General features: G+C 40.1%; 1 protein-coding gene across 3 annotated transcripts; it reads left to right on the top strand.

Annotated features, from left to right (window-relative positions):
* Positions 1 to 513: 513 nt before the first annotated feature.
* On the top strand, positions 514 to 17,624 carry LOC146510385 (tubulin-specific chaperone cofactor E-like protein). 3 transcript variants are annotated; one of them, XM_085175206.1, is made up of 9 exons: positions 514 to 632; positions 1,670 to 1,739; positions 5,092 to 5,237; positions 5,393 to 5,532; positions 6,952 to 7,133; positions 8,920 to 9,176; positions 9,295 to 9,421; positions 9,517 to 9,633; positions 14,541 to 17,624. In XM_085175206.1, the coding sequence occupies exons 3-9, from the start codon at positions 5,102 to 5,104 to the stop codon at positions 14,881 to 14,883; spliced, it is 1,302 nt and encodes a 433-aa protein (XP_085031332.1). In that variant the 5' UTR covers positions 514 to 632; positions 1,670 to 1,739; positions 5,092 to 5,101; the 3' UTR covers positions 14,884 to 17,624. The 3 variants fall into 3 exon arrangements, with proteins under 3 accessions (XP_085031332.1, XP_085031334.1, XP_085031333.1); XM_085175208.1 differs by having other exon boundaries at positions 582 to 632; positions 1,673 to 1,739; XM_085175207.1 differs by lacking the exon at positions 514 to 632 and adding an exon at positions 673 to 722.
* The last annotated feature ends 5,907 nt before the right edge of the window (positions 17,625 to 23,531 follow it).

Consider the following 23,531-nt stretch of genomic DNA (forward strand, 5'->3'; position numbering starts at 1 on the left):
ATTTTCGCCCACCCTTCTTTGCAGAATTGTTTTAATTCAGCTACACTGGAGATTTTTCAAGCTTCAAATGTTAAATGTCATCTCAATGCATCTTAAAAGGATTTAAGTGCAGACTTTGATTAGGCCAGGTTCGTCGGTGTTTCAACTTTTTCCATTTGTGAATAATGGCTCTCACAGTGTCTTGATGCATGCTGAGTCATCCAGATAAGTAAATCCCCAAAAGTTGATTCTGTTCATCTAGATGAACAGAATCAACTTTTGGGGCTCTCAAAGTGGTTCACTGGCTGTAGCCTATAGGCTTTCTTGATTCAACAAGGTCGGGCTATAACCAACCGTGGGAGTAATTGAACTCAGCTTTTAAAAAACTACATTTCAAAAATTGTCCGTTAAAGTAACCAGCTACAAAAAAATCGTAAAAAAAGACTCGCTAAAAATAAATAATAATAATAATAATAATAATAAGTTAATACTTAGCATGTATTCTTAGCTCCTTTCCGTTTTAAAGAAAAGACGAGAGGAAAAAAACAGACATTTAAACTACGTAACTTCCGGTAGAGTGGGCGTGGTTTAAGCTGTCAACTAACCGAAGAACAACAAAAACAACCCGACCGCAGAGGGGGGTTCTGCCAAAGGTGAGTTCTGCACTCTCAAAAATGTACCGTATCAGGTGCCAAATGGAGCACGCGCAGTGACCTGTGTGGCTAAGTTTGGAGGCCCAGATAGTGAGTTTGTTCCAACACTCAAAGAAATGTTTTTACAGATTTGAATTTACAGCCAACGTGTTGCACGCTTAGGTAGGCAGTAGTGTCGTTGGCTCGTGCTGTGCTAAAATGTTCAATCACACCAGGTTGCACTGTTACAATCTCAGCTTCCAGTTTATTATCCTTAAGCTAGCGACATCATACAGCTAGGCCTCCGTCTGAGCAGTCAGCCCCCCACCCTAGAAACGACGCTCGTTATCTGACTGTAACACCGTTTCCCCGGACCCTGTTAAAAATATATCTGTTTAAAATAGCTTCGCGTATCAGCAACTGTGTGCAAGGTTTACAGTAAGACTTTTGACCTTCTTATGACTCTTTGTGGGTTGACGTTCAATTCGGGTAGCATTAATCCATTTCGTTGTTTGTTATTTTCTGAAAAACGTCATCTTTATTGACAGTTTGGTAGCATTGCAGGTTGAACTTCACCGCTATGAGCAGTAGCGAGCAGCTGATAATGTTTAACTTTTTATATATTACAAAATCTAACTTCCTGCCCATTGTGTACGCCGAATTGAGCAAATGGTGCTGAAGAAACATTTGAAACAAAAAGATTCCAGAAAAAAGTAACAAATTATAACAGGGGTTTAAAAGTGTGTGTTTAAACTGTACAAAACAATGACCTTAGGTTAGTCATGACATATGTCCATTAGAAGTTTTTCATTTCAGTGAATGGCTTCAGGGCTTTGCTGCTCCCCAGTTATACCACATAAACAGTTGTTTTCGTCTCAAGCACCCAACTGTCAGCTTACCTTTCCTTTCTTTGTCACATAAATGCAAGTTTCACCACCTTTGATGTGGTGTCAACTCTGTCTTTCTTTGCATTTTTTTTTCACATATTCTGGTTTTTTTATGGCTGCAAGCTTAAAAATAAGTTTTCCCTGCTTATGTTTCTCGTCATTTTCTCACAGCAGGGACCGAGGCATGTGATCTGATGTGGTGTTGAAAACAATCTTTCCTTTGGTCTCTGCTACATCAGAGGTAAGAATCAGGTGGGATCTGTGTAATGAGAAACGATCTATGACAGAAACATCAGACAGAGTCCGGATGAAACACTCAGTCTTTTGACAAACACACTTCAGGTGGGCTCAGTTTAAGATGATCAGACTCCGTTTGTCTGAAACTGATAGGGCTGATCGGGGTTAAAGTAAGGCTGTTGAGTGCAAGGTGGACAGGCAGGGTCGAGAATGTATGTTATTGTGATGTATGATTACCAGTTATTGAGCCTGCCTGGAGGGGTTTTTTGTCTATGGATTTTAAACCAATCCACACATTGAAAAAGCTACATTTTCTCTGGATTGAGTTAAACAGTTACTCATCAGATTAATCATTTTACAGCAAAAATGGCAACAGAAATTGTAATCATAGCAGAAAATGGGTTTTAGTAGGAACAGGTGGCTTCGCTGACAGCTGTGCACCTGCTCTCCTCAGTGCTGCTATGCCTCTCACGTTTCAGCTGTCTGTGACTTGTAGGTTATTCTGTGATGTTCGTGGGTTATTTTTAGACCTTTTTTTTATCTTTTAACACGTGCACAGAAAAATGTAAAACATAGACAAGAAGTGTCAGCCAGCAGGAGGAGCAGGACTAAAGTTTGAGGTGGTTAAAGTGGAAGTCAGTGGTAGCACATTTGTGTCCCTTTGTTTAGCACTTTGAATGAAGGACAACCCAACACTATGGGGAAAATGCCATGCACAGGCACTGGTTGGCCTTAACGGGATTTGGAGCAATCACAAGTGATTAATCAATGTTCATACCCCGAGTAATCCTGTCTTCTGAAACTTTCAGTTTATACTTATGTGTTAAATCTACACCATAGGTATGTCATAATTATATACCCTTATGAAACTCTGTTGTAACTACATTTCGGCGTGGTGTCAGCCACTTGTCTACAGGCTCTGCAAAGATTCAAGAAATCTAATTTGAGCTTTCGAATCACATGCAATTACAAAGTAGAACTGATTTGTTTATTCAATATGAACAGCAATTAGTGATTGATCTGTGAACTTGTCAGTAAAGTGCTTACTGAGGTGGGACAATGACTGTGGAACCACTGCTATCGCCCCCTGGTGACCATTTAAAAGACAACAGGCTTAAAGCACGTCCACCAAGCATAGGCAATTTTCCCCAAGGGTCCACATGAGAAACTGGGAGTGCTGTGGAAGGCGGCACCAATTAGCTGAACTCAGTATTTCATTTCATTTCTTTCTGAACTTATCGGTGAAACCTTGCACAACATTTTCAGATTCTCATGTGAACTTGTGGAGAAAATGAATTGCCCACCACTGCACATGGCCTTCCTGTTAGCTACAGGCCACTAATACCTATAGGTAAGGGGTGGGGAACTCCCACAACTGATTTAAATAGCTAAATTACCTCCTGAATATGTCTTGAAGTTCTCCAGAGGCCTGGCAATGAACTAATCATTGGATTCGGGTGTGCTGACCCAGGGTGATATCTAAAACTTGCAGGACACCGGCCCTTGAGGCTGTTATAGGTGATAGAAAGGTGATTTTTTTTTTTGTGTACAAAATACTTGAAACCCTAAAATGCTTCAGGGAAGCTGCCACTATAGTTCTAATAGTTTTGTTGGTGGAACTAGTTCACCTGGTTCCACTGTTGTCATGTTTCTAAAAATTCTCACTCAATTTGTTTTGCATATGTGGGCTTTGAATGACAAATGTCCAGAGTAGAGGGCGCTTTCTGCTTCTCCAGCTTCTTTCACAAATGCAGTTTCAGATGTCAGCTTAGACCTTTCCTGTAGGTAAATTATTTAATCCACATGGTCACTCTGAGCTGTGTATAAGGAGCATTTTCATAGTGCCGAAGATTTTTTGGACAGTCACTGTGAGAGATGAGCTGTGCTGTGCTTTGAGTACATTGCACCAAAAGTATGTTTGTTTGTGGAGAATGTCAGCATAGGTGAAAACAGAAGCAGATGCTAACAAATGAAAAGCTTATCCCAATGGCTTTCTTTATTTATACAGGACTTTTATCAACAGCTACAAAATCTGCAAAAAAAAAAGTAATAAAAAGAAAAATGAAATAGAAACAAATTGAGGGGAAAAAAGAAGAAAATCTGGAAAAGTAGACTCTTGGAGGTGACTGTGCCCATAAAACACTGTGTGAGATTAGAACTTTAGAATTAGATCACCACGCCTGCTTTTTTTTTTTTTTTTTTTTACAATTTTGACACTTAAAGACCTGAAACTTCAGTAGGGTCACATATGTTTTGGGAGGAAACTTGATTTTCATACACATTGTTGATAAACAGTGTAAAATATCTCCAGCTTTATCCTTTAACCCTTTAAAGCCGGTCGGAATGGGCATGCTCCGTTTTGCATAACTATTTTTAAATCCCTGTAGAACTGGAACCACGTAAGCTAGCGCAATTTCTTTTTTGCATATGAAACCGGAGGAGTTGTACTTACATCTTATGCCATCAGCTTGTCCTAGGTCGCGGTTTCCTTCTACATATAGCTTTGCAAAAATTGCATAAAAAGCGCTTGCAGCAACAAAAACATAATATCCCAGAAACACGCTTTCCCGATCCGATCAGCTGTTCGTAACACTTCCCACATTGAAACAGACACCAGCGCGAACGATCGCATGTCCGCCATTTCCTGCCTGAAACCGGAAGTGACGTCATTTTCGCGGAAAATGTAGTTTTTTTTTATTTGTAGGCCTTAAAAGCCTATACTGGTGTTTTTATAAGTCATGTTTGACGTTATGTTGTTCTGAATAGTTTCTGGGATGCTTAGAACTCAAATTGCACTGCTTAAAATAGTTTATTTTGATGCACATGCTGTTTTCTTTGCAAATTTGCATCATAGGATTGTTTTTCGTTTTTCCTGCAGTATATAAAAATTGGTGTATCTCAAAAATAAAACTATGAAGACACTCAAAATAAATTTCCTGTTGTTGTAAACTATTTTTTGCAAGTTTTTTGTATTTAAAGTTTTGAGGGATAAACTTCTTAAATTTCTCCAAGTAGAAATATATGTTAAAAAAAAAAAAAAAAAAGATTTTCAATTTTTTTGTAGTTTATTGCACTTTTTTGCAATTTATGTAGTTACTATGGACTTAATGCATACATATTATTAAAATATGGGCTATAACAGTTGTATTGATGTATAGCAACTTGAAATGCTCCCAAAAATGGCACTACAGCATGTAAAAATATAAAGTAAGCTCTGGCGGACTTGATTCTATGGTAGGTCTTAAAGGGTTAAAAGACATATGTAACAGCACTGAACTGTCCTGATGTAATTGTCATATTTTCACAGCATATCTTAAAAGCGTCTTTTTTTTCCCTTTGGTCTGATACCTGTTCAGGACTTGAACCATGGAGTCCTCTGATGAAGATGAGGTGCGCACCTTTGTTCAAGTCCTCAGTGAGAAGTATAACCCTGAGAATTTCCCCTATGGCCAAGGCGTAGGAGTGGTTGTTCTGCCCAGGCCCCCAGGATCCCCTGTCAAAGGTGAGAGATGATAGAGCGAGCTATTTCAGGGCTGTGATGATGCCACGTGAGCAGTGTATCACTTGTGATAAGTTCAGCCCGGCATATCTGCCTCTTTATTTGGAGTGTTGAGCTCTGAATGAGGGTCTGAACTGACTCGAGTTTCCTGTTTGCAGATCGCCTCTTCTTGCCCAGCGCACTGGTTCTGAACGACAGTGGAATCAGTAAAGCCGGCGACAGGCAAGACATCGCTGCTTCCTGCGCCCACGTGGTAGAGCTCGACCTGTCCCACAATCAGCTGAATGACTGGGGAGAGGTGGGTGTCTTGGAGTTTTATTTTAACTTAATAAGGTTTTTCATAAAAGCAGAGCCATTTGGCTTTTGTTCAAGACAATTTAGTTGGAGTGCTGTCTGTATGCTACCATGTCAGCAGTTAAAAGGGCCTAAATGGACACTAGTACATGCTAGTCACAGGTTCATAAGATTAAGGTCTTTGTTTTGATGGTTATTTTGGTGTATTAAAAAAACGAATACAACACATACAGATAAAAACAAAAATAGAAGTTAATCTCTCTTTATTGATAGTAAAGATGCAAGCCTGGGATGTCAAACTCCTTTTACATTGTGGGCCACAAACAACCCACTTTGGTCTTGAGCGGGCTGAACCAGTAAAACTTCCCTTTCTGTCAGTAATAAGACGTTTAACCACACTTTATTACTTTGGCATTGCATGAATGGCCGTGGGGGAGGTGTTTATCAGGAGGAAAAGCTATACTTAATACAGTTGAAAGTCCAAAAATGTATGCCCTCCTTCTCATTTTCCAAAGCCAGTTGGCCAGTTTGGAGTCTTTGCCGGGTCGATTGTGCCTCTATCTCTAAGCTAAGTTGTACACAAGTACAGGATGTCATTTGAGAGTTGTTATTTTTGTGTTTGTAAGTTAACTGGAAAGCATGTAGATTTTTAGATGGTTATTCACTGATTCCATCTAGCCTCCATTCATCATCATTCTTTTCTTTTTGTTTGTTTGCATATGTACTGTTAATAATTAAGTTCTTAAGGTTGGGTTGTGCTGCATTGTCATTTAGCCGTGACTACGAAACAAAGGCCCCTTAAAAAAGTTGCACAGCCCTTGTTATCCCCCTCTCACAGTGCTGTTTGTTATTCAGCCGAGTGATACCGTGATGAGGGCTGTAGGCACAGTTCCCGTCTGCTGTGCCAGCTGGAACACCTGGTACCTCTCAGGTTAACTGGAGTACTCATTTATTAATAAGCAGGGTTGGATACATTTTTTTTGTATGAACCAATAAATACATACACCACATATTCATTTAATATAATAATCTCTCCTTCTGTCATTCACATGGGTTTAGCATTAAGTATTTTATTTGCCATCTAGAAGCCAAAGGTGCTAGCTCACCAGATGCTACTGATGTGGATTAATTATCAGCTTTTTAAACAGAATGAAGGAAAGTGTGAACACGGTACAGAAACACTTTAAAAATATGCCTGTTCAAGACTATCTATGGGTTATATTTAAAGATGGATGACTTGGAACTTACCTAGAATTTAAACCGCTGTATCGCATCATACAGCTTATTTATGTGTACTAGAGTTACCTAGCTAATCAACAAGCTCTGAAAATAATGGTTTTCAAAGTAAAAGTGTTTTGAAAAGCTCTGTAACTTGTTTCTTCTTTTTCTTTGTTCTGTGTCCTGATGCTCCTGGTTTTGCCAGATCGGCACCATCGTTTCCAGCATCCCACACCTGGACTTCCTCAATCTGAGCATGAACCCGCTAAGCGGCGTGCAGCTGGAGCCGAACATGGCAGAGGTTTTTTCCAGGGTCCGACGACTGGTCCTCATTAACACACAAGTCAGCTGGGACACTGTTCACACACTCACGCAGCACACACCAGAGTAAGTGACAAAGCATGGAACTACTACTTGCTTCCATGGGAGGTATGAGAATAAGTAGCAGCCAGTTGCTAATGGGACACATTTAACTGATCATAAGCAAATGTGAGCACCTCTGAAAAAGCAGACATTTTGGTAGCTTACTGCTAAGGGGATGTCTGAGCAAAATCACTCCAGACTGAGCAATACTCAGAGAAACTGATAAAAGCCCAAGAGCTACATCTCAGACTCTACAGCCCTCAATTAGTGTGTAAAATTGGAAAGTTTGTGACAACACCATTTTTTTTTTAAACTGAACTTGTTAGTAAGGGTTTCTTGGCTTCTTCACTCTAAAACAAACATGGCAGGAATGTTTAGATTTGCTGAAGTTGACAAAACTACAACAGAATGACTGAAAAAGAAAACAATGAAGATGTTTCAAAGGAGTCAAAGTCCAGAACTCAACCAAGCTGTGTTGGGAGATGTGTATTAAAGAATGCCCACAGACCTCAATGTTGTAAAGAAGAGTGCACCAGTAGTCCTCCAGTGATGTGAGCGATGACTCTTAAAAACAATTACCTCACATAATTGTTGCTAATGTGGCTCTACAAGCTACTAAGTCATACTGAATCACTTAGTTTTTTGTGCCACTCTGACCACTCAAAACATTAGCGAGCAGATTAGTGATGCGTTCCTTCTTTATCTTGAGCACACAGATGTACTCAGACTCAACAGGAATTCCAGGAAGTCATGCCCCACCTTGCCATGTTTAGGGAGGTTGGGTTGACGCATGAGGAGTAATGGTTGGTTGGTTTAGCCACAAAAGAAGAAATCTTTTCAATTTTCGTCAACAAGCCAGGGCTGTGCCAGATCCAGTCAGCAGGAGCCTTGTTATCATGGCTCTGAATAGGTAGATGTCTTCAACGTCCTCCAATGTGAGTGTTGCCAGGCTCGTTCCACTGAAAGACTGTCGTGTATCCAGCAGCAACGATCAGGCTCCCCCGCGCCCAGGTTTCTCATCGAGAGGGTGTCAATAGTGTTTAAAATAATTCAGTCCAATTTTATTTATATAAATCCAAATCACAACAACAACAGTCACCTCAAGGCGCTTTAGATTTTAGAGACCAGTTGATCAAATCCATAATTCCTTGATGTTGTGTTTTTAGAGAAACAGACAGAAGAGAGTCTCTGAGAGTTAGACGGGACTAGACAAAGACAAGAGAAGCCAAGCAGGAAGATAAGGGAGGGAGAGGAGACAGGAGAAGATGCGGCCGCCTCCGCTGAGAGCAAAGGGAGAGAAATATATATAGAAATCTTATAAAATAAAATTCTTTAGTTTTCAGAATCAGGTTTTGGTTATATTGTAACTTTAGGACCTGGTCCTTCAGAAGCCTTTTACTCCTTCTATCCTCATAAATGGAGCCAAGGCACCATAAATATGAGGCATTAAGAGAAAAAAAATCGTGACTGCACTAGTTTCTAAACCCTGATTACTTCCCTGCACACACATTTTTACTTTATGTTGATTCCTCTCATACAAATCCATTTGCTTTACTATTTAACAGCATTTAATTAAAACCACATCACTTGGCAGCTTAGAGAAATAATTTGCCATGTACTCAGGGCTTTTTAGTGTCTTTAGCTGTAAACAGGGTAGAGAACTCAGGACATATGGTGACAATTGGAAACACGATAACAGCTGCCTTATTCTTTTGAAGAATCAAAAGCACCTTAATGCATATTACACAGATTGTACAAAGAATCTTTGATGTCCTCAAAAATGCCAGTTTCCTTGCACCTCATCTTCCAGGCTGGAGGAGCTCTTCCTGTGTCTGAACGGCTACAACAGCGTGTCAGAATCTCAGACGCCATGCCCGTCGCTACGCCTGCTGCAGATTACAGATAACCAGCTGCAGGACTGGGCAGAAGTGAGGAAGTTTGGGCTGCTGTACCCCAATTTGAGCACACTGGTGCTGGCCAATAACAGCGTGGACTCTGTGGGAGACACCAAGGAGACACTGGAGCACCTCTTCCCCAACCTGCGTAGCATCAACCTCAACAATTCAGGTCGGAGTCCTAAAAGTCTTTTAATCTGTGTGTATTCAGTGCAAGGTGTGAACAAATAGCCCTATAACTCATTATGTTTATTATTATTAGTATTATTGTTGTTGTTGTTGTTATTCAGGTCTTAGTAAATGGATCGACATTGAAAGGCTGAATTTCTTTCCCAAACTGGTGGAGGTCAAAGCAAAGGGAATCCCTTTACTGCAGTCTTACAGCACCGAGGAGAGACGTAGCCTCCTTTTAGCACAGTAAGTCTGAAGCTGTGTGCTCGTTTGTTCAGTAACTTCATCATCGAAATACTCATTGAGCACTTTTAACACCCGACTGCTGCACCTGCCCTCAGGCTGCCCTCCGTAATGGTGCTGAACGGGGGTGCCGTGTCTAATGGTGAGAGAGAGGATGCTGAGAGGTTCTTCATCAGATACTACCAGGACTGTCCAGAGCAAGAGCGTCCCGAGAGGTGGAGCATCATCCACACATACATTTTTCATTGCACACATAATCATAGTGAATAAGTTTACTCATGGATAATAATAATAATTCAAAGCTGCGGCTGACTGCTGACACTGTAGTATATGCAGTGGTGCTGATGGCCAGCTAAGCTGCGTGGGTAGAAGTTGGCGTTAGGCAACTGTGTGAATTTATCGTTAAATAAAATTAGCCATTAGCTTTATTTCTTCTTTTTTACTTTTTGAGTGATTTTTTGGGATCATTTACGTTTGTTAACTTAGTGATCTGCATCCTAAAACTAGGTAGAAAATTAACATGTAACTAAATTTCAAAGGCACACACTCTCCAGGTGGAAAGGATCATTTGTAGCCAGTGTTTTGAGAAACAGTCCTACTTTGGCAAATCGTCCTACCCATATTATAATTTGACGGCGACTTGTGACTAATACAAACCCTAACCATAACCATAAGAAATATTCACAATGGGTTAAAAAAAATGATGTAAATTTGGGGTTTGTATTAGGCGTATGCGCAGAAACAACGGGTGGGATGGTTCGTGAGGTAGGATAGATTCCCAGAACGCCGGTTCTCATTTCGTGGCCATATTTCAGCAACAGGTTTTGTACAAAAAAAGTCTAAAACTCAGAGATATTCAGTTAAACAATCTTCTTCTTTCAGATGTTTCCTTTAGGGGTCATCACCATCTAACCCTATCCCTAGCGTCCTCCTCTGCATGTGCTTCTTCACTATATCGATGAACTTTCTGTGAGGTCTTCCTCTCTTCCTCCTCCCTGGCAGCTCAATATTTAGCATCATTTGTCCAATGTATCCACTCTCTCTTCTCTCCCAAACTATCTGAGCCTCGCCTCTCTAACTTTATCTCCAAATTGCTGAACTTGAGCTGTCCCTCAGACATCCTCGTTTTTAATCATTTCCATTTTCATCACTGCCAGTGAAAACCTGAGCATCTTCAGCTCGGCCTCCTGTCTTTTTGTCAGTGCTACTGTCTCCAAGCCATACATTATAGCAGCTCTTAAAACCATCTTAAAATCCTGTCCCTTTCACTCCTGTCACAAATCATCCCTGACACTCGCCTCCACCTTACTCCACCCTGATTGCACTTTGTTTTTCACATCTCTTGTGCACTGTCTTGCTTTAGATGGTTGAGCCTGGTTCTGCCAGAGGTTTTTTTCCTGTTAAAAGGGAGTTTTTCCTCCCCACTGTCGCCAAAGTGCTTGCTCATAGTGTGTAATATGATTGTTGGGGTTTTCTCTGTGTTATTATAGGAACTTTACCTTACGATTTTAAGCTTTTAGTTGACTGTTGTTGTAATTTGGTGCTATATAAATAAAACTGAACTGAATTGAATGTAGCTGAGTTTAAACCATTGGGAAGAAGAATCAGTGTTGGTCAGATTTTACTGAAGTTTTTATCAAAGTCACATTTATCGATTTGTGGGCAGTAACCCTTGAGCGGTGATGGATCGTGAGCCTGATGAGCTACTACAGCACTGACATCCTTTGGCTTGAGAAAATAGCTAACATGATAAATTAAAAAATATATTGTGTAGCATTATGTTGATCAATAAATTGTTGTTGTTGGGGTTTTTTTTCAGCTCTAAAATTTACATCAGATTGTTTTCATCAACTTTATTACAACATTCAAATGAGACATTTAGAGTAAAATTCATATTGAAAGTCTTCACTAAATACCTTAAATATGGAGCACAAGGTGCCAGCACTGGCTTTCAATTAGAAAGCTAAGCGGCATTTACGTTTGCATTATATTCATATGGGAACACCTGCTAACTCATAATATTAGCAACTAATCTCCATCCCTGTCCTCAGTTTGGGTCCAGCACACTATATGTTTTTTTTGCGGGGGGAGGTTGGAAGCCTTCCTCGGGGGGGGGCTCGCAGGGGTGAAATAATTCACCAACTGCATTCCACTTAACCTCAGCAGAATGTTGGGGAGGGATTTCTGGAGGAAGGTGTAGTCCCTGACTGGGGGAAACTAACCTTTGGGAGACAATGCCACCACTCTCTCCCTGCTCAATGAGTCCTTTGTGCTGGGAATTCTCTGATTGGGAAAACTGATACACCAGGTAGCAGGTTGTTTTTTTTATGTATACACCTACTCTGTCAACCTGAAGCCTTAATTTGAGAAATTTGATTTGTTTTCTGATGTCACATGAGCTGTCACAGCTCTCCTGGCTATAAATTATTTTATTAACTGTGGCAGAACTTGTTTGTCCATCAGGAGCAGTTAATAGTTATTTTATTTCTATGTGAAACACATTCATCGCCATCTAAAAACTTCATTTTCTTTGTGTTCAGCTTCATCACTCTGATTTTATTTTCTTCCATCAAGCGTTGCGTTTGCGGTGTTGGTTTGGGAGGGGTTCGGTGTAGGTCCAGGGTCGGGTATAACCGTGACTGTGCATGTGCATGCGGGTGTTATCGGGGTGTCAGACACACTCAGTAGGCAGTGAGCGCACAGCTATCCCCTTTCCTTTCGGATGAGGCTGCGGCCTCGCTACCCCGAGAGATCAGAGCTCTGCAGGTGGGTCACAGCCTCTCAAGTGAACACATCTGACACAGCCTGGCTTTGAGTAACTATAAACGTGTTCTCAAACCATAAACTGGACTAACTGAGATGGATACACCCCAACAATTCCTTGAAAAAAATGGGAAAGGGAAGAAAACAGCAGTGGACAGGAAGGATTAGTGGCGAGAAAGAGTAGAGGCAAGGGTTAAAAAAGAAACCAGAGAGTCGGCGTATCCGGTGAAGTTAGTGGGTCTAAACAGAGCCACAGTCTCAGGGAAAGACATGGGAAAATTTACATTTTAACTTTTTGAGGTGCTCATACGTTCAAGTAAATAACTGGAGAAATGGGAGAATGAGTCGATGAAATGCCAAAACAGGAGAGCTCAGCTACATGGTGTCTCTTGGCTTCACAGTCTTGTAATTTCCTCCGCAGGAATCAAAGAATGCCAAAATGACAGTTGGAATGTCGGCTTCTTATCACCTGCAGCATTGTTTGCCCCATTATACCATGCTTACCACCTTAAATGAAGCCTCTTTGGTAAATGGCTTCTCTTAGAATGGCACTTTGTGCACTGTGGCCTTAGTGGAGAATTCCCAGGGTGGACTGCAAGTTTGGCCAGAAAATCCCAGGGCCAGGGCAGCGGCTTTGTGGAGGAGTTTTGGGGAGGGAAGTGAAATTGCTTTGATTGGCCCAGCTGTTACAGTAGCTTTGAAAGCACAGGCCTTTTCTCCTGGATTTTATTTAATCGTTCCTGGGGCCTTATCTTGAACACGCATTCCCCTGAGATGGCTGAGAGCTTTCTCACGGCAAGCAAGTGGCAGACAACTCGGTGTTTCTCTGCCTCTTAAACACTCATAGCTTGTTTCCATAACCCTGTGTTTAAAGTCTTTTTAAAAAAATCTGAAACATCTTAAATATACTTGCTGTTTCTATTTCACACCTGTACTTCATCTAAGAAGGAAAAAAAGAGGATGTATAACCTGTGAGTCTGAAAAGTGAAGCCAGTGTTGAACAGCCTTTTACCTGCATTCTTCATAACAGCCAGCAAAGGGCGCAAAGAGAAGTCTTGTCCCATACAAGTCTATAAGAAGATTGCCCTGCTTTTAACTTGATTCATGACCTCATGAAGCATTTTCACAATGACTTTATCATCTCTGTCTTTAGTTTTAAGTGTTATTTTGTACAGCTTGTTGTTAAATTTCTAGATTTTGATTCCATTTAGAGTAAATCAGTGCTAAAACACAGTGTGATTGTGACTGATCATCGTTTTCCATCAGAGGGCAGGGTGGAGCTGTAGACCAAGCTGCTCTTTTAATGTCGAAATGAAGCCTTTGAAACAGGAGTCTACATCCTATCATTGGTACAGGGTGTATGTTATTTACCATAGCAACAATGAGGGGGGGAGAAGGCAAAGAGACACTGTGGTCTACCTTTAAAACGCCATTATGTGTTATCATGATTATTTTTTATTATTTTCCATATATTCGTAGAATAACATGCAGACATGTCTGACAAACTCATTTTTCAGTAAGTTTTGGCAAATATTCAAAAATTATATGTATATAATGAGCTAGTTAGCGGTTAGCATACCCTGGAAAATCCTCCTTTCTGAAACTTAGAATGGGTGCATTTATAAAGGGGTCTTAATGTTTTATTCAGAAAGACCTGAACTGAGTGGATGAATTTGGCAGGAAAGTGTTTCTAGAGGCCAAGCCTGAGGGCTGTTTTCCCATAGACTCGTATAGTACCAGTCTGTTTGCAGTCATAGATATCACTATTGATATCACTAATCAAATTCTGGTCTTTTTTATTTAATTTATAGTCAGAACATAATCTGACCTCCATCCAACCCCAACTACCAGGTGTGCGCTGCTAGTTTGAGCTAAATGCCTCCTCGTAGTCGGATGTGCTTTGCATCCTAGGATGCGGCAGAAGACCATACACATGCAGAGAGCTAAAACTGTAGCAGCTAGCTGTGGAATAAACCAAGGGTCCAGAAGACAGCATGTCCCTTCATTGGCCAAATGCCTGCTCTGCCATGGTTTGTGGTGATGCATTTTTGGTTGACTTGGAGTTTTCTCTCTGTAAAAAGAAACAAAGCCATGAGTAAAAGCCACAAGTTTACAAATTCATCAGCTGATTAAGACTAAAGAAACTAGAGGTGTTAAAACACCCTGAGATACTTTGCAAGGGCCTCACTTTTCAGAGACTGCAATCACTGCCATGTCTGAGAAACACCATACTTTGTGTGGTGGATTTCAAGTGTATGTCTTGTAGGAGTTTGTGTGTCTTTGCTGTATGCTGTATCTGATGTCATTCAGTTGAGCTGATAACAAATAAAAAAATAACACGAGCTCTGCTTTGTTGCAGGTACCGTATCCTCGTGTCCAAATATGGCCACCTGGCTCCACTGGCTGAGGTAGACCTGAGACCCCGCCTCACCATGGTGGTTGTTCGCTGGGGTGACAGGGTGGAGACAGTCAGCCTCCGTCTGGAGCAAACAGTGGGTGACCTAAAAAAACACCTTAAGGGTCTGCTGCAGCTGCCCAATGGGATGAGGCTCTTCTACATCGACCGAGAGATGTGTTCAATATTTGGACCCGAGGAGCTGAAGTGCGGCACCCGGGCCCTGCATTCCTACGGCATTCGAGACGGGGACGAGATCCTGGTAGTGCCCAGAGACAAAAGCCGCTGCAGCTCCTCGGGTCTTTGAGTCGGGGGGTTCTCCACTTTTGGATGACTTGGATTGGAGGAATTGTAGAAATGATAAATTACTGGATATTAAGCTTTTGACTTGAACCCTTTTTTTAGATATCAAAAACAGGGTGGGTGTTTTTGATGGTAAAGAGGTTTGCTGTCCAAAATCTTGATCACATTTATGCAATAGTACATTTGCACATAGTTGTTTGATATTTACAAAGACTTGAATGCAAGTCGCACATTTCTGTGCTTCACGTGGCTTGAGTTACAAGTGCAGTTTACATCTTATTGATGAAGCATAAAGATCAAAAAGTTCTAGGACTGCTCCCTTAATGGCCAAAAAACCATACCTGACTCGAATTTTGGCTGTCCTCCCCTTCAGGGTCTTCCACATGTGCACCTCTGGATAAATATCAGTGTTGTTATAACCACTTCCACTTGTTCCTTTGTTTGCTGGATATCTTTTGCAGTCAAAACAGCAGTCATTCAGCTTGAATTAAATTTTTTGGAAAACAATGGAAATTGCAGGAAGGCAGAGCTGGTAGACTTAAGATCCATGTGCCATGCATATGTCATATGCGTTACAATCCAGGTCCTTCCCCTTGAATATTGTCCATCAAGACATTATAGTAGATCTCATGGTCTTTAATAGTGGACTGGCTGACCTTGGAGGATGCCAAGAACGTGTGGGCATCCTCCTCTCTGCTATTTTTACCTGATGTTGAACTTTTAGGCTTGAAAACTGGACTGTTTGTTGAAAAACTGTTTGTTTAAGCAAGTCCAAGGAAAGGCAAGTGCAGGTGGTAAGAGCGGGCACATCCAAAGAAAGCCACCACGCTAACGTGATCGGGATAGGCACAAGAACACAACCTCGAAGGGGAGTTCAGCCAAATTTATATCTGGTGTGTTTTTAGATTTTTTGGGGCTGCAGAACATTAAGATCATACTTCCCTTCATACAACTGTTTTTAATTATTTTTTTTTAAATTGCTTCCCTTATTATGAATTAAATGCATAAATTGCACACCAATTTCAAAACTAAAATCACCTTATAATTAAAGCATTTGAAGGGTTAAAACAGACCTTTTTGATATTTCTGCACCAAACTGAGAACAAATTAATGATTGCAACTAATCAGGCTGGCATGGTCTTGATTTTTTTGTAGTGCCAAGGTTTTGTAAATTAGGTACCATCCATATTTGCACTGCATTAAAAAAAAAAGACGTTTTATTTACATTTTCATGATGATGACAGCCTCAAAGCGCTTTTCTAACCATTATTTAAGCGGAGAAGATTTTGTTTTGTTTTGATTTCCTGCAGGAAGAGTGTGTAGATAAGCAGCACATGTAATTCCCTACTTCTTCTTGGTGCCCAGCTTAGACTTTTACCACGCGATTGTAGTGAAATATCCCGGAATAACCTGCAAGCTGATGCATAAATGCCATGTGTTGGGTGTAACGTGCACGCGCGCACACACACTTGGATACCTCTCAGTCGAGACGCCCTGGCAGAAAGACGAGACATGTCTGAGGTGAGCTCGGGTCTGGGACAGAGAAAAGAAGGAGTGTTGATGCTCAAGTTACCGCAGGTCTTCTGGCTGTCCTGCGCATGAATGGAGCGGCAAGAGCAGCTGAGAAGCGCTGAGGCTCACTCTGTATGGTAACCACACACCAGCTGCTGTGTCACGGACACTTCCGCTGGATTTAAGTTGGAACAGGTTCACCAAACAGCTTCTTGGCCCTCACCGGTCCACCCGAGTCTCTCTCCTTTACATTTCCATCTCACAGACACCCAAACTTGTAGTTTGCGCTGTTTCGCAGGTCCTGGTGTTGTGAGCTTTCAGCAGGAATTTTTCAACCTATCTTATCGCCTGAACATTTATTTTACTTTAGCTGACGAGACTTTGGCTGTTGGTGTCTGCTGTGTTTTACCAGCTGGAGCATTACAGATGTAGTCACTTAAACTATGTGTCATAACAATAATGGTGCATTTTTTTCACGTGTTCGTTGGTAGCAAGTGAAGTTATTTGGAGTTAAGTCATTGTTGCTGTGGTTCTTTCTCTAATTTAGGCTCTAATTAGAGCTCCCAGGTCAAAATGCTTCTCTTGAGCGTCCGCAAATAAAGTGTTTTGTTGTGCTTATGCAAGCATGTGAACATGTGCTGGGGTGCACTTGTCCTGCGGCAGGCTCACAGTGCCATCTGGACTTACAGATTTTCTTTGTGTAGTAGATGACTGGAGATCTCTTTGTTTTATTGACTTTTATTAATCTGTATTATGATGAGTGGGCTGTTGAGAAGTGCTGGGATAAGTATGAGGGGTTTGTTTTGTTTTTTTGGATCATTGTGAGGTTGGTTTGCACAGTCTCATATGTCTTTGTTTCTTTCAGCATTTCATCATATGCAAGATGTGTCATTTCAGGGAAACAATGTTGTTTTATGGGCATTTGTAATTTTGACATTTCTAAAATATTAACTGCGCCTGTCACCTTTATATCTATCCTTCAGTAATACCAAAACAGAGTTTATTTACAGATTTTAAAAAGTTTAAAAAAAGGAGATGATCTAAAGTTCACTTTGCCTTGTGCTGGTTAGAGTGTGTGGTGTTTAATTTATATTTCATTTGCTCTCTGTATTGCTTTTCTTCCGTGCACTTTTAATTCTCGTTTGCATTACTGCAATCTTTCTATACCTGTACTGTATAATGGTGCTTTAACTTCTCTTAAATAAAAAAATAAATACTGATTGTTCCAGCTAATTGCAGTGTTATTTTTTTCATAATAATTCTGCAATAATAGTCAATGCCTATAGTGTGTGGGGAGATTTTTTGTGTTTAGTTTTTTGTTTTTATCTAATTCGGGACATTAAATGACCCCACACAACTGTTCATTATCCAGTTCATATGGACACTATAGCAAACATACACAAATCAGCTGTAGGAAACATTTCTAGCATGAAAAAATACCACAATGAGGTCATGAATGAGTTCATCTGTCACTTTAAGACCCATACAGGGAGGCCTCAGTTGATTGGTGGATTCAAACCTTCTTGCTGTGGGTTGATGTGACAGAGTTTCTTTTTTTGTTTTGTCATTTATTTGACAATTCAGTCTGTTTTTCCCAGAATGTCCCCATTTTATTTGGCTTTTTTTGTATTTAAATATACATTTTTTTTAAATGTAGAACATGTCTTTATGAAGTTATCAGTTTTTCATTATGAATTTGACTTTTGGGAGCAACTGGCCTCTTTTTATTATTATTATTAATTTGCCTTTTTTTTATCATGTTTTCCTGTCTAGTGAGTTTAGTTTTTTCTTCTTTAATTTGCCCCTTTTTATATTTTTTGTCATAAATTTGCCCGTTTTGATCTTGAATACTGCTATTTTTTTCTCATGAACTTGGTGGTTTTTTTGTCGTATGTTTGCAAACCTGCACAGCCACTTTATTCTTTTCACTTTCAGTGTCCCAAAACGTTGTGGTCTGTTACATCTGGACAGCAGACAAATTGTTTGGGTAAGTCTTCTTGTGATGTGTGCTAGCTGTGTGAGCTAATGCTCAAGTCTGTCTTTTAATACCCACTGCCATTTAACTGCCGCTGGTAAGACTATTTGATGAGCCTATATTGCTATTCATTATCTCAAAAAGTACAAATGGACTTGTCATTCCAACTGTTGCAAAAAGCTACTGGTTAGTATAAAAACTAACCAGTAAGCCAAATAATAAGCCAAATAAAATGGGGACATTCTAGGAAAAACAGACTTAATTGTCAAATAAATGACAAAACAAAAAAAGAAAATCTGTTACATCAACCCACAGCAAGAAGGTTTGAATCCACCAATCAACTGAGGTCTTCCTGTATGGGTCTTAAAGTGACAGATGAACTCATTCATGACCTCATTGTGGTATTTTTTCATGCTAGAAATGTTTGAAAAAACTATCAGATATTCAGATTAGTTTAATAATATGAACCGGCCTCTTTACATGTTGACATTTCACCGTCCTGATTGAAAGACAAGGCATGGAGTGGGCACACTGCTCGTGTTACAAGCTAAAGGGACACGAGATCAGCGTGCACAGCTCTGTTTCTTAAAGCTTGGCCCTGGAGAAGATCGGAGGAATCCTGCAGACCTTCTCTTTATCGCTGGAGTGTTTCAGTCGAGCTGCAAAAAGTCCATTCCATACGTGTCAGGCGGTGTTGTATTTCTGGGGCATTCCCTCTTAATTTCCTCCTCGTCTTTTTCCAACACCATGGCACTAATCCTGTGTAGGATATCTCTGCCAACCTCCTCAGCACATTGTCAGCATGAAGAACAACTTGTCAATGGCTGGGATCCAAGGAGGCATTTGGTCCTGTAGTTAGAAAGCTGTATTTTCTTTTTATTCCCTTCGAGATTATTTTTTCTTATACTTTTTGTCTGCATTTCTCAACTCATTGGCTGTACTGACCTTTGGCAGCCATGTTTATTATCACATTTCTTGGTGTCTTAAGATCTTCATAGGGTCACAACTTCAAATGTCTTGACAATAATTACATGGCAATACCTCACATGAACATAATTAGGGATGAATCCCAGCAACTTGGGTTGTCCCGATGACGTTTCCAGTGTCACCCTAAGGCTAGTATCTCCACGACAACATCATGCTTTGAGCTGCCTTCGTCAAGCCACGGGGTTATTGCTTATAAGAGAAAAGTCTTGATATTAACAGGATAGACTGCAATTATATTTAGTTTAGTTAGCTTAATTTTTACAAGTATTCATCCTACTGATGGAAACCCTTGAATTGACTGGCTTCTAGCCATACGCTATGAAAGATGGTTGTTTGGTTAGTGTATTTATGCTCTTTCAAACCATTTTCATACACGACAGATGGAAGGATTTGTCTGAGAAACCATGGGATACTGCATGCTAACATCATAAGTTAGCATACTTTCAATCACATGGTAAAGTATACCCTGCAGAACAAGCAAGCAAGCAACTGGACATCGTATCGTATGCAGGATGTCCAGTTGAGGCTCCTAGTGTAGCCTCACTGCTCCATCGTCAGCATGTATGTGAGCGTTTAGGATCCATGGGGTGTTTTGTTCTGTTCTGTCCTGCTTGAGGAACCTAAAACAGCTTACATCAAAAATTGACTCTATACGTTTAGATTGATCTAAATCGATCCTGATGCACAATTGTTACAACATCAACATTGTTATTAAAACCTTGTCACTTGAACCGCTGCTTTCAACGCTATTCTTCTCATAACGTAGCATTACATACACCCTCCACCCCCACATGCACTTATAAATGTAAGAATATTTAAATATTTATGGCCTTTTAAAATTTTTGTTATCTCTATTTTTTATCTTGGTAATTTTAAAACTTCTATTACCTTAGGCTAAGTGAATTGTTTAATCTCGTCAAACAAATTTTATTGTAATGGGGTTCTAAATGGGAATCAACCAATCAACCCATTGGATATTGAATTCCTGGATAGGATTGAACAGGGATTCTGTAAACCAACACAAAGCAATAGTTAGCAAGTTTTCAATTAGTGTTGCATGAACAAATGTCATCTGCAATTTAACTTTGCAGATGCACCATCCTGAGAATATGAACGTACTTGAAGTTGGAAGATTGTTGCAGTGCATCCATCCCACAAAGCACTTTGTTGTGTAAACAGGACCTGGCTGTGCAGTTGGTACTCTGATCTACCCTTGATCTGCCCCATTGCATTATGAAGTGGGGCTAAGGGCAGGAAGGCTAAACAGGGCCTATTGTTTGGTAGGATGAAGGAGTCATTGGGGTAAGAAGGTTTGGGTTACTGGAAGGAGGTCCACCATTGTGAATGGAAAGAAGGGAGAGGAGGGCAGGGCAGAGCCAACTGCTGGGCATAAGGGGTTGAATTAAAGTGGCCCGCACCAAGGATTAGGTGACTGCTAAACAGAGCTCAGTGGGTATCCAGTCCAGGACCTTTTTATGTGAAGGTCAGGCTTGATGGATTCTCCAAAAACTTGTGATGCTAGATACTTTGACCTGTTCCCACACAATGCCCTCCTGATGATAGAAACCTTTGACCTTCCTTATGTCTCATAACCAACTTTAAGCAAGGAAAAAATTTATTTTATGCATGTTGGGGATCCTTAGTTGAATTTCTAACCTGGTACTGGGGAACTCTCCAAGAGATTTGATAGGAGCTGCCAAGTGCTTGTCCGCCAACAAACACTTAAAGGAATAGATTAACAGCCCTTGAGTTTGAACAATGACGAGTCATTCTCAAAGAGGCATGATTGTTGAGTGTGCTGTTGATGGAAAACTCCAAATTATATGCTGACATGAGTAAAAATAGTTCTTCAGATCCACCCAGCTTTCTTTTAAGTAGTTTCAACCAGTGGCATTTAACCTCTCACCATCTGTAAGCACTAGTGTTACCAAAAGGATGCATGGATGATGTTACAACAGCTTCAGTGTCCAACATTTAAGAAAGTTTCTATATCACTAGGAAATCTGTAGGTAAGGTTGAAAGATGCTTTGATTTTATATATAATACAAATGGTTTAAAACATTTTAATGATGTTAGTGTGTACATACACTGTAAAGGTACTTTCATTTCCCCATTCCTTTTATTTTGACTGGTCAGTAACAGTTTTAATCCCTAAGTGAAATAAATTGATAAAGCTCCAGTCGTACAGACCTGGAGGCAAGTTAACCAAAACTGGTTGCTAATGAAAAATATGTATTATTTAACACAGAATACCCACTTGCAACTGCTTTGGTGGCTTTCATATTGTTGCAGTTGACCATAGTTTGCATATAACATGCCAACTTGTCTGCAAACACTTGCCATCTACTCTCCAAGTGGTGGGGGTCTGGGTGGGGGTTTCTCAAAAATTAACTGCACTTTTACTTTGTCTTCATCTCTGATTTCACCACCACTCAGAGAAATTTTGCGAAGAAGTTGGTGGTCTTACTATAGCTTCCAAGTTACTCACATGCTTCACAGTGTAAAACTGTGAATACAGGTTTTTTGTATTAAGCATGCCTCAGTGTGCCAGTACATTCTCATTTTAATCATTTTCTATGTCTTTAGATTAAGTTAAGATGCATGCTCTCCTTCTCTCTACCCTCTTGCTTAGTGCTGTTGCCTCTATCTATTGTATCTATCAAATCATTAACTCTCTGCACTCCATCAGCACTAACCTCAATGTTTAACTGCTTCTGCAGCTTTGATTTATTATGTATTAGTTGAGTTGGGTTCAACCTGCAGTTTCGTTGTGTTTTTTTTTTTAGTTGATTTGATTTGAGTTGAGTCATTCAGTTAAATTTTATGGCTTGGGCTAAGGTGTGTTTCCAGTCTTCACATCTGTAATTTGTGCTCAGATTAATGAATGCAATTATTTTTTGAATAATTAAACTTTCTTTGAAGAGCAGGGGGTTTGCCCATGTTGGCATCTTTATGGTACGGGTTCCTCTAACTTTTTTGAGGACTTTCTGGTTCAGGGTCTGAAATCAGGACCTGTCACAAAACAGCAAAAAACTCACAGATCATGTGTGATATAAAAAAAAATGACCCATTCTGTCAAATTACATTTAGAAAATCTAAACAATTTAAACTGTATTCTGGTCTCAGATCTATGGAAGCCCGTTTCCGCCACTAAAGCAAAAAAAAAAAAAAGGATCCATAACTCGAAATTTTGAGTTATTTTCTCAAAATTTCGAGTTATGGATCCTTTTTTTTTTTTTCACTTATTTTCTCCAAATTTTGACTTATTTTCTCAAAATTTCGACTTATTAACTCGAAATTTCGACTTACTTTTCTCAACATTTGGAGTTAATAACTCAAAATTTCGAGTTAGTGCTGCCAATCAGTAATGTACGTGAATGACATCATTTCCTTGTTACCCGGAAGCTGAAGCCCTCAGGTACAAATGCTACAGCTAAGCTACCGGTATTACATCCAGTCATGAATGCACAGATTGCTGAGTATTTTCAGCGTGGTTTCAAAAATGATGAAATCCTTGTGTTATTAGCTGAATCACATGGCGTTACTATCAGCAAACGTACTTGCGAAAGCACCAATTTGTTGCAATCCGGTTTTGAGTGTGCGTTACTCTGCGCCATATGCTTCCAGGTAACAGGAAAGTGACCTCATTCACGTAGATTACTGATTGGCAGACCTAACTCGAAATTTCGAGTTTTTAACTTGAAATTTGGAGAAAAGTAACTCAAAATTTCAAGTTATGTTTCTCCAAATTTCAAGTTATGTTTCTCCAAATTTCAAGTTACGTTTCTCGAAATTTTGAGTTAATAAGTTGAAATTTCGAGTTAATAAGTCGGAATTTCAAGAAAATAACCTAAAATTTTGAGTTATGGATACTTGGGTTTTTTTTGTTTTTTTTAGTGGCAGAAATGGGCTTCCGTACAGACCTGTATGCTCGCAGTTGGCCCAAATATAATACCCTAATGTGCTCTATGGCACACTTGGCCCCTTTAACAAGCATAATTACATTGAGGCCGTGTGACACGACCACCCTCGTATACAAAGGAAAAAGGGAAAAACAAGCGTTATCTGTAGTGCAAGCACAAGAAATCGGGCCATCTAGGTCTTTCCAATTTCTCCATCTACGACATTTCCCAAAACACAAACCCTTGGTCAGGAAGCTCCCTCAGCCCACTAGGTCA

This window comes from Neolamprologus multifasciatus, chromosome 10, assembly GCF_963576455.1.
Source record: "Neolamprologus multifasciatus chromosome 10, fNeoMul1.2, whole genome shotgun sequence".
Taxonomy (NCBI): Eukaryota; Metazoa; Chordata; class Actinopteri; order Cichliformes; family Cichlidae; genus Neolamprologus; species Neolamprologus multifasciatus.

Excerpts from the sequence above, each read along its gene's own strand:
- LOC146510385 (XM_085175206.1), top strand. The coding sequence starts at position 5,102 with ATGGAGTCCTCTGATGAAGATGAGGTGCGCACCTTTGTTCAAGTCCTC. Across the intron at positions 5,533-6,951 it reads AGCTGAATGACTGGGGAGAG|ATCGGCACCATCGTTTCCAG; the intron begins GTGGGTGTCTTG and ends TGGTTTTGCCAG. Across the intron at positions 9,177-9,294 it reads CATCAACCTCAACAATTCAG|GTCTTAGTAAATGGATCGAC; the intron begins GTCGGAGTCCTA and ends GTTGTTATTCAG.